This window comes from Palaemon carinicauda, chromosome 11, assembly GCF_036898095.1.
Source record: "Palaemon carinicauda isolate YSFRI2023 chromosome 11, ASM3689809v2, whole genome shotgun sequence".
In the NCBI taxonomy this organism is placed as follows: Eukaryota; Metazoa; Arthropoda; class Malacostraca; order Decapoda; family Palaemonidae; genus Palaemon; species Palaemon carinicauda.
The window spans coordinates 147,257,706-147,269,664 of NC_090735.1; the positions used below are offsets into that span (position 1 = coordinate 147,257,706).

Consider the following 11,959-nt stretch of genomic DNA (forward strand, 5'->3'; position numbering starts at 1 on the left):
AAAATGAGTAGATTGTATGTCTGTTTGATTAGAAGAGAGAAGGAAAGTTATTTATGGAAGTTTTGAAAACTTTTTATAAAAAAAAAAATCCCAAATTTGATTTTGTTGAACCCCTTTAATAAGTAGAACCATCATTTAAGTGAATTATAGTCAACCTTCCTTATTTGTGGGGCTTAGGTAACAGAAACAGGCACGAACAATCTGCGAATATGTGTGGCTCTTTTGTAGGATAACTCATAGCCCTACCAACTTACTGCCCATTGCTTACTCATGGTTGACTAACACACAAAGTACTGTCTAATATTGTTTTTACTTGATTTCTATCACTGTATAAGTATTTTGTAAATGAATGAACACATTATAGGAAGTGTACATTACATTTGCACACGTTTACGCTACGTATTATGCACGGCAAGGCTACGGTACAGTAGAGTACAGTACAGTATGTAACACTACAGTCGTCATTTGGGACACCAATAACAACAAAGCACTGTTGTTCCAATCTCATATAACACTCGCTGATACTGTAGTGTAGAAGGTCCTCAAATTACAAAAACTTCAACTTAAAAACATTCAGAGATACAAATACAAATCTAACTTTTCTAAATGTCAGATATTTTATCAAAAGAAATACTGTAATAAAGCAATAGTGTATCATTTAATTCAGTAAGCAAATGACATTTGCAATAAGTAAACATTTCGTATGAAGCGTGACAATTTGTTGACTTTTGTAGCTGGAAATTGTGGGCATGAGTGTCAGGTTAGGCCTACCCTGGGCAAAAATTTAATATAACCTGACTTATAAACAGCTTCTTTGAACCTATTAAGTTTGTAAGTTGAGGACCTTTTGTATACAGTATTACTGTGATATATGTACAGTAGGCGTACTATCACTACTGTGCAACTTAACTGTTTTTGTTCGGACGACTCGCACTGTTTGACAACTCACCGTACACTAAGCGTACATTTATATGTAGAGTACAGTAGTAATTTATGTACAGTACTGTACAGTATAGTTAATAACCAATACTATACATTACTGTACTACTGCACTGTACAATATGTATACAATCATGTGTCATCTCTTGCACAGCACTGTAGGGATGCACATGTGTGGTACATTACCCAGTAAATTAAACAATGTACAGTACAAGAGTATGTACTCCTGTCTGTAAATACATCACTTTTTAGATGAAAACTTAATTCTGCTTGAAAATGACTGAAGCAGGATATACACAAGTCTGATGCTGAGTCAGCATAATATTGACTGTTGTACTGGGCAAAGAGGGAAATGGCGTGAAGCGAGCTGGGTGCAAAGGAGCGCGGGCTGTTTGAAATCTTTGCGCCATGAGAGAACTTCTTAAAAGTATGCGAATATGTGATTTTTCATTCAATAGATTATACAGTTCTCTGTTTCGTGAAAGAGCGAAATTGGGAAGAAAGAATAAATTTTTTGATGGAGTTGGTGATGAAATCATCAGTGTAATGACCTTATGTGTTTGATGTGCTGCCCTGTTAGAATTACGTATGTGAATAGCCCAATTTTTAAAAGTCAAATAGAAATGCCTGCCATGGCTGTTGAAGTACCACAACATAAATGGTATTGAAAAGAAGATGGGTAGGTGAGATGCTAATGTGGTGCAAATGCACATTTGCCCATTTGGTTAACTTAATAATGTATTCATGCAGTGATGTACTACCAATCTTATCATTGGGTGAAATTATGTACCCAGATTTGTATGATTCCTTCAATACTTTAATGAAACCAGATGTGTATAGTATGCTCTTGATGATATGAGGTTTTATGAGTGTTTTTGTGATATTTTATTGTTGTCTTTGCTACCATAAAAAAATGTTTAAAAAAAATAACATATGCTTATTTTTTTTTGCAGGGCTTATGCCTCATATGGATCATGAATACAGATTGCCAATTCCTGTCTATCGACCTAAAAATTCATGGGCACCGAAGAGAGCACAAAGAGGTCAAAATGACTATATAGGTAAGTACAGTAAAGGGTTTCCTTGAGCCTTTTTTAGCATTTTTTTTTCAAGTTGATGTGCTGTTTGGTCTCCAATAACTTTTCTGTTAAAGGCTAGAACAAGGAATCTAATGCAACAAAAATTACCAAAGAAATACTGTCTCCCTTACCAGTGTTTTAATGTGCAAATCCCAGTTTCAGTGTGTATTATGGAGCCCCACAAATTGAGGCACTATTGAACTCATTACAGCCCATCCAATGCTGAAATCATCGGGCCTTGCATCAGTTGTGGCCTTCCCACGAAATAACGGCTGCTGGAGGTTTCGAAACTTGGGGCATAGCAAGAGTGCACAGCTGCCTCCATAGGGGTTGGTTCTGACATTCCCCACCTAGTCTCTGTATGGGAGTCCCTTCCAGTCGGTTACCTTCCCCCGGTGGACTCTTACTCTGCAGTTCCTCGCCCACCTGAAGAGTTGCAACTTAGCGTCTTCTCAGATTGTCCTTCTATAAGTGGTCTCCACCTCAAGTTCCTCGTAAGCGAGTGCATGATTCTTTGCCCCCTCGCACTATCTCCCCGGAGTTAGGCTCTTCAGAGTACCCTAATGATTACTGTATAACCGACGACTCCCTGAAGTCAAAGCCACTTTCTTCTGTGCCCCCCAGGCACAATGAGTCTGCAAATTTTGCGAGTATGAAACCCTTTAGGGTTCGGCCTTAGGTGTCTGCACCTTCAGCTGTACGGCTTGTTTGGCCTGATGAATGTTGGCGGTTACAGCAAACGTTTTCAGCTCAACCATCTTTGCCTTGCTCGTCAATATCCGAGCGAGTGAGCAAGGTAACTTGCGAACCACCCGCAAGTGCTGTTGTGAATGTTCGCTTGCCAGCAAACAGACCTTGGCCTAATGGCAGATGTACACGTTTTTTATGATGAACAGGCTGACATAAATATCTCTTAAAATTTTTTTTCTTTATGAAAGATTGTTTTAGTGGTGTTACTGTATTTAAAAGGTTATATATTAATTGTTCATCGGATTTCTTGTAGTTTGTTTTTTTCTTTATTTCCTTTCCTCACTTGGTTATTTTTCCTTGTTGGAGCCCTTGTCCTTATAGCATCCTGCTTTTCCTAATAGGGTTGTAGTTTAGCTAGTAATAATAATGATGATGATGAAGAACTCTAAATTTAAGCAGGGTGATGGGAGCATCAAACACCCCAGACTTGAAGATGGCAACATATACCTTCAAGATCGATCTAGCCTGGCCTTTTTACACAAGTGATTTATTTTATAACTTGAAAAACCTAAAAAATTTTACAATTTTACTCTTTACCTTTCAAGGTCAGTTTATTTTTTATTTTTTTGACAAAGGACTGCTTGGTAACTTTTCCAGCTAGTGTACAAAATGCTCTAACAGTGAAATGCAGTATTCTTTCAACAGGAAATCAACTTGCAATGGCAAGGACATACAGGTATTCTTTTAGCACTGTAGAAATTGTTCATCCTGAAGAAAGACCAATAAAACAAAGTATTTTTAGAATGGTCTAAACTTAAGTTGTGTGAATATATTTGTTATAATGTAATAACATATTTTGCATATAATATTACTCTGAATGGTACTGTACACAAAGATTGTGCTTCATATACACTAATCTATTGGTAAAATTTCTGCTGCTACTTTTGTTCTGAGGTACTATAGATGGGGGGGAAGAGATAGCCATGGGCCAGCGCGGCAGGGTATGACCCACAATCTCCCCAAATGAGTTACAACCACAGACAAAATTCGGCCGTTCCTGTTGGGTCAGCGGATTTAAATCAAGGCCCAACCACACAGTCTGATTTGGATAGGGACTGTGTGCTGTATAAGCGACTATCCAACCCTAAAACAGTGCTTAACATTGCTACGTACAATGTAAGAACCCTCTCTGAAGAAATACACCTGAGTAGCCTGGAAACAGAGATTATGAACATCAATTGGGATGTTATCGGAATCTCCGAGATGAGAAGACCAGGTGAGAAAATCCAAATGCTTAAAAGCGGACACTTGCTTTACAACAGTGGTAAGAAAAGCAAGCAAAATGGTGTTAGATTTCTCATAAACAAAAACTTACACAACAACACTGAGAAGTTCACAGCCACATCAGACAGAGTTGCTAGTGTCACTCTTAGAATTTCAAAGCGGTACAGACTAACTATCATACAGGTATATGCTCCCACATCATTGTCATCCCAAGAGGAACTGGATAACTTTTATGATGACCTATATACCACTCTAAATAACAACAAAGCCCATTACAACATCATAATGGGGGATTTCAATGCTAAAATTGGAAAAGGGAATGAGGATTGCGTGGACAAATTCGGATATGGGGAGAGAAATGAAAGGGGAGATGACTTGATAAACTTTGCTGTAGCACATAACTTCAAGATCATGAACACATTCTTTCAAAAGGTGAAAACAAGAGATGGACATGGCGAAGCCCAAACCATGAAACACGTAAAGAAATAGACTACATACTGGTAGACAAACATAATATAGTTAAAAATGTTGATGTCCTAAACCAAGTCAATGTAGGCAGTGATCACAGGATGATAAGATGCAAAGTCCAAATCAACACCAAATAAGAAAGGCAAAAACTATTCTTCGTAAGACCAGAACATATCAAAGTACCTGAAGCTCTCAAATCTACATTTCAGATAGAGTTAAAAAACCGCTACGAGATTCTTGGAAATTTAGAAGACCAAAACAGTAATGAAACTGATCTTGAAAACTTGAATAATAACATCATTATTCCCCTGAAGGAAGTAGCAAAGAAGTTCCAGGACACAAAACCCTCTGACAACAGCAAATTCTCGGAAGACACAAAGAACCTCATGAAAAAACGGAGAAATCTCAAGCCCCCATCAACAGTGCGGGAGAAAATTGAAGCAGCAGAACTAAACAAAACTATACAGAAAAAGCAACGAGAAGACCCTCCCAATAGAACGACAAAAATAATTGAAGATGTCATCAAACAAGGGAGAGGGTTTAAAACAGCAAAAAGAAAACTCGGCCAAGGGAAGCTGCAATTCACTGGGGTGCTAGAAGAAGACGGATCCCTTACAACCAACCGTGATGGAATAGCTAAGCGAGCAAGAGAGTACTACCAAAAGCTTTACTCTTCAGAAAGACCTCGTTACCATCTTCATGAAAGAGCAAATCAACACCCATCTCATCACTTTCCAGAGATCACAGCAGGCGAGGTGCGACTAGCTGTCAAGCAAATGAAGAAGGGGAAAGCACCGGGACCAGATAACATCACGTTAGACCTAATAGCAGATGCTGATGAGCCAATCCACGTCAGACTAGCGTGACTATTCAATGAATGTCTGAAGAAGAGCAAAACGCCAGAAGAGTGGAATAAAGCTATCCTCATTCTACTCTACAAAAAAGGCGACCTCAGGGACATGAACAACCAATGGCCAATCAGCCTCCTTAATGTTATTTATAAAATTTTCACCAAAGTTATCACCAACCGAATTGTAGGAAAGCTTGATGAAAATCAGCCAAGGGAACAAGCGGGCTTTAGAAGAGGCTACTCCACAATTGACCATCTACAAACAGTAAACCAAATCATTGAGAAAACAAATGAATATAAGATACCACTAGTAGTAGCACTTGTAGATTACACCAAAGCATTTGACTCGGTTGAAACTGAGGAGGTCATGTCAGAGCTGGAAGAACAGGGAGTTGACTCAGTTTACATTAATGTACTCTGTCACATCTATGACCATGCAACATCATTTATTCGCCTCCACAAGGACTCTGAACAAGGTGACACTAGCTCACCCAAACTGTTTACTGCCTGCCTGGAGAGAGCTTTCCGACAACTCAACTGGCAAGAAAAAGGAATAAAAATAGATGGAGAATATCTAAGTCACCTAAGATTTGCTGATGACATCATTATCATTGCTCACACCAAAGAAGAGCTTCAACATATGCTCACCGAGCTAAATGAAGCAAGCAAATCAATTGGCCTCCACATGAACTTCCAAAATACCAAAGTCATGAGCAATAAATATACTGAAAATGCAGATGACATACTTGAAATTGAAAACCAACAAATTGAGGAAGTGGACCACTACATCTACTTAGGACAATGAATCTCTCTACATGACGCCTGTAAAGAGAGCGAAATAAAAAGAAGAATAACCCTCGGTTGGCAAGCGTTTGGAAGAGCCAGTACAGTGTTAAAAAATAAGAAGATTCCTATCATCTTAAAAAGGAAAGTCTATGATCAGTGTATCCTCCCCACTGTCACCTATGGGGCCGAAACTTGGAATCTAACAAAAAAGCTTTCCCTTAAACTACGAACAATGCAGAGGGCACATGAGAGAATTATGCTAAATCTAACATGGAAGGATAGAAAAACAGCTAAATGGATACGTCAAAAAACTAAAGTAATGGATATCCTTGAAACCATTAGCAAGCTCAAATGAAACTGGGCAGGGCACATTGCCAGGATGACAGACAACCGATGGACATCACGAACAACCTTCTGGACACCCCGAGGATACACAAGAAACCGAGGAAGACAAAATACCCGCTGGCGAGATGACTTAGACCAACATAAGCAACAGTGGCACAGAATAGCTTGCGATAGAAGTCTGTGGAGAAACCTGGGGAAGTCCTACATCCAACAAAGGACTTTTGAAGGCTGAAATGATGATGATGATGATGATGATGATGATGATTATAGATGGACAACAGGAAAACTAGCAGGCCCAGACACTAAGCAAAGATAAATGAAGTCACTGGGTCGGTGGTGTGATTGACCATGGTGTTACTTTTACATGGTTGTCAAAGATCATTCTGTGAAGGCATTGATTCTTATATTATTACAATTTTGGATTGTTAAAAGGCACTTAATAGTATGAAGGATCAATTTTTTCAGACATTGCACTGTTAATCATAGCATAAGATCCGAGTTGATCACCTCAGTAAAGTTACAGTACTCTGTAAACCTACTTATGAGGCGTTATAGAACTTTATCAAAACCAAATTTGAGGTGAGATACCACATGCTGGCAGCTTGCAATCTGCAAAAGGTTGATGTAGATGAGTTACTGTATAGTGACCCTCTATGTAAATCCATTTTCCCCCCAATTTTAGTTGATAAAGCTAAAGCTAACACTGACGTAATAGCCACTTCACTTCCAGAGAAATAAAGGAAAGAATTTTGGCCTTACCTTAAAATGAAGGAAAGGATTTTGGCCCCACTTTTAAAAGAAGAAACCCTGTTTCCTCAAGGCTTTGGCTTATAGTAGGAACCAACAAATCTCAGAAGCCACTAGGACAGAGAAAAACCCCATAAATCTATGCCACATCTTATCTTATACCTAAGTTCCATCAAGAAGATTAAAAGCAGCAGTCATCCTTCTCAAGCAGTGTCCAAAATCATTTGTCCTCCGGGTTTTTTTTCAGAGAAAAATTGGTAACTGAAGGCACACCAAATGAAAATGGGAAGCTGGTTAGTCTCATTGAGGCAAAGGATTCATCAATGTCTTCATGTTGGGGCATGTCTCCATTGTTTTCAAGAACGTTGGACTTTCTCTCGGTGGGGTGTGAATAGCATTGGCATGTTCTGAGCTCTCTTGATCGATTCCTTCACCTCTTTTCCTATTACATGGCCATAGTCTCTTTGATGAACTTCTCTAGACTTCCCCTTTACGTTACATATACCACACATCATTCTTATATAATGACTCTCCTTCCTTACCAGTAGCGATATTCTGGCAATTCATCTCACCATTCTCATCTTAGTTCTTTCCAACAATTTTTCCTCTTTCCTCCTAACAGGTTGAGTTTCTGTCCTTTATAATAGTACGAGCCTGAAAATTGTCTTTTAAATTGTGATTTTGAGCCATGATGGCATTTTCTCTTCTGAAATAACTCATTAGTTTTCTCCATTTTTGTCACAGTTCTTTCAGTCTGTCTCACTGCTTTTTCAGTACTATACCTCCTTCTATTATTATTGATCATAAGTAGTTAAACTTTTGGTTCTGTTTTAGCTCTGTTCCATCTTCTGCTTGAATGTCCTTCTGCTATTAATCATTAGTTCGGTCTTTCCAATGTTCACCTTCAATCTTTTCCTTACTTGTAATCTTTTCCATGCTACAAACCTTTTTTGCAGTTCTGTGTTTGCTACAATGACTAAATCATCTCTAAACATCAGTTGAAAACTAGGTTGAAAGATTGCAATTGTGTGAATGAAAGAGTGGCTCAAAAAGGTTGATGAGACAATCGAGCCCAGTTACTGTCAAAGAATCCTCATGCCTTGAACCACAACAAAGGCCCTTTTATTCTCTTGACTCATTGGTTCCTCCTCTGATTTCCATGATCTTTCATACAGACGCATTCTGGTCGGGTTTGGGGAGTCATTTAGAGTAGATATATGTGTTCAAGAAATGGTACCCTCAGTTGACAGCTTTTCACATCCATTTGTTGGAATTGATGGAAGTTTTCCTTACAGCGAAGTACTGTAACTTAGTCCAAGAAGAAGTTCTCATATCTAGATTTTTATAGACAACCAGGTATCAGTCTGTTGCCTCGGGAGAGGAGGAGCCTGCTCAGGTATTTTCATTGCAGTCAGTCTTCCCATTATAAAGCTCCTTCAGGAAAGGAATTTGTTCTTCTCCCTATTCCATCTGTCAAGCTCTTTTTATATACAGTAGTAGCGGATGCCCTGTCAAGAGAGCTCTGTGCACAGAATACAGGAGACCTTGGATTAGAGCTCTTTCCATGTGATTCTAATGTTGGTTCTGGATTTTTGTAGCATCTAAACAGTTTGTTTCTGAACTGTGTTATAATTGGTTATAAAAATAAGAAAATTTTAGACTGATAGATAAAAACAGGAAGTTATATTTGCTAAGTGAAAATTAATAAAAAATAAAATTCTCATTCTGTTTAGATAGTTAAACTGTTCAAATCTCTAATTGCACTAGGTGTGGCTGCCTCCATCTCAGCCATTTAGTTTCCTTCATATCTGTTTTAGGTTACTGAGGTAATGGATGGTTCTTGTGACAGAGGGAATAAAGATGATACTCTTGTTGAGAGAGACTCGGTTTTACAGAGTATAATAGAACTGTGCACTCGTAACAAAAATATTTTTATCAAACTTACATTTTCTTTGATTATGGAGACAATTATGTGTTGACATTATCAATCTCTGTACTTATGATGCTAGTTTTACATGAGCAAACCAGTGTCCAAGCTATTTTCCTTTATATCTATGTTGTGAGTTCTTACTAGGGTTGGAGTAATTACAATTCAAAATCTTGATTACAATTACATTATTAAACCTTTAAATTGCAATTAAAATTACAATTACTCATGTGAAGTTCAATTACAATTATAATTACAATGATGATTACTCAGCTTCCAATGGTAAGCTTTGATTGAAAAGAAAAACACTATCATCGAGTTGTTGTCATTTCATTTATAGAAAAATTACAACACTAGCTAGCACAATAATTAATTAAGAATGTCCTATGATTAAATGTATTTGATTGTTTAAATAAACAGCAGTGCAACTATCTATGTAAATAGGAAAAATAATGATATAAGGTTTAATTCTTGTACTGACAGGCTTGTAAAAAATAAATTGCCGTTTAATTTTTGAAGAAGTTGCAGATGGTAGGGTAGTTAACATCTATCTGAGTGGCTGCACTGGCTGGTAGTTTTTAAGAATTTCACTGCTACACTTGATCATTATTATTGATCTGAAAGAACACCCAAAGTTGAGCTCTGTTTGCAGTAAAATAATTTCCGGCAATCCTAAACACTTGTTCAGATGGGGCTGATATAGCAGTTCACCATAATACATCTTCTGCAAGATTCTTCAATGGACTCAAAACATGTGGTGTTTCTTTCCAGTAAAATAATGGATCACTGTAAAATGGTTGAGTTCTTTCTCTACTTACTTTTTTGCAATTGCAATAAAATTATAATTTATAATGTAATTGATTATAATTACAATTACTTCATTAAGTTCTACATACAATTACAATTGCATACTTTAATGTACTGTAGTTAATTACATTTCAATTAAATTACAATTACTCCAACCCTTGTTCCACTGTAAAATCATCTTGATAATATGATAATATGATGTGGTATGCTTTACTTCTGCATGTATGTTCTTTGTTGAAATGATGTCATCCAGAAGCACAAGATATCATAAGGAACCAAAAATTGTCTCCATCGATACTTTAGACTGCTTTGATAAAGAGAGATGATTGGTTAATTAGAATTATATTTGTCTCCTTCTAGATATTTTGGGTGACGGGTCAATACATCCATCTCAAGTGCTGTACTCTACTCCTCTTTGGCTGCGAGGTTTCAAAGGCAATGAATTCCAAATGTTACTCAGAAAACGTAAGATGTTTGGTAAAGAGATGAGGGACAAAAGGCCTACTAAGTACAGGCAGATGAATATGAGAATCAAATGGCTACATAGGTTTTTAAATCAAAAGACACAGAATTATTATTGGCACAAAACCTAAAGTCTTATGTTGCACTTTTGTCTTTTCAGCTAATGTTACGGAAGTTTGGTCAATGCATTTTGATCTTTGTAGTTTCATAATCAGAAAATTGGGGTTGATTGGAAATAATTTATTTTAGTGAAATTTGTTTTGCAATTTATTAGACATTTAATTTTTAGTCCTTTGATTATATAAATTCTCTAGGATTTATCAATTCACTAATAGGTCTTGCATGAGAATTTTGATTGAAGACGAGCCATCAGATAGTATTCTGATAAAGAATTATTGTACATTGTATAGTGATCAACTGTTTGGCACTGGTATTTTCTTACATTTAAAAGGAGTCCGAAAGTCCTGCATCAGTTGAAATTTTTTTTATCAATCTGATAATCTATCTAAATTAAAGGATGGAGTTGATATAGCTCTGTATTTTAAATGGATTTCTCAGTAAAGATTTATTTAGGTTATAATAAGTGTAGCTGAAATAAGGTTTAAAAACTTGTTCTGCCAAAACTATCTCTTCCAGACTATAAAATAAATTCTTCTGTATTATTTGAAGCATTTCACTTTCGGTATTATCTGATGAGAAAAATTATAATTCATATGAATTGATAAAACTAGGAAAAGTTTATCGTGCAAAATCAAAGATTGTTGGTATTGAATTTGACATGGCTTCCTCTTTTCTATTCAATAAAATTCTCCTTTTCCTCAGCTCTTCAAAATGAAATACAACTGTGCCTAACTACGTACTGTATATTTGGTAGAGAAACAAGTTTTCTAGGTATTTCAAGGAGCAGTGTGAAAAAAGACTAACTGGCCATACATGGATTGATTAACATTACTGTCTTGTATTACTTTTTGGGTTTATAAATACTCTTTGAAGTCTTTGCTCACAGTCTAGGCTGTCAAATAGAATCAAGGTCATTCATTCTTATCTATACTGAATATTTTAAATCAAGGCAGTATTCCTATTCCTATGAATGTTACTTCTTAGATGAGTTTAAGTATCCTAAATGTACGAAGGAGTTGCCCCTATAGTGTAGTTTGGAAAAAGGTATTTGTAAATAAATTTTAGGAATTGAATTTTGTTTGATTTAAACCTTTTTATTTTTCTATCAGATGTTTTATACTTTATTGAATGTTGCCATAATGGATAATATCATGTTAAGTGAAAATCTTAATGTTCATTAAAAATATGCAGCAAATTTTTAAGCTTGAAAGAACCTTAGCTCACCTCTTGGGAATCTTATGCTGATTTTAAACATAAAACTTTTCATTGTGGTAAATATAATCTAAGAATGTTTAGAGGAAATTGAACAGGTCAGGGCAATCATTTGGAGTTTTCCAAAATACCATTACTCACAAACCAAAACACTATTATACTCTAGGGTTCTGGTAAAACTATCTAATATTACACTACAGTACTGTGCTACAAAGAGAGTTGTCACTTAAAGTGTGCTGAGTA

General features: G+C 36.5%; 1 protein-coding gene across 1 annotated transcript in view; it reads left to right on the forward strand.

Moving 5' to 3' along the window:
* mRpL51 (mitochondrial ribosomal protein L51) overlaps positions 1 to 11,577 on the forward strand; it is a 48,003-nt gene extending 36,426 nt beyond the window's left edge. Inside the window, exons 3-4 of the mRNA XM_068383636.1 lie at positions 1,893 to 2,000; positions 10,283 to 11,577. Coding sequence (XP_068239737.1) covers positions 1,893 to 2,000; positions 10,283 to 10,515 — 341 coding nt within the window. The 3' untranslated portion in view covers positions 10,516 to 11,577. The remainder of the gene's footprint in view (positions 1 to 1,892; positions 2,001 to 10,282) is intronic.
* Positions 11,578 to 11,959: the final 382 nt, after the last annotated feature.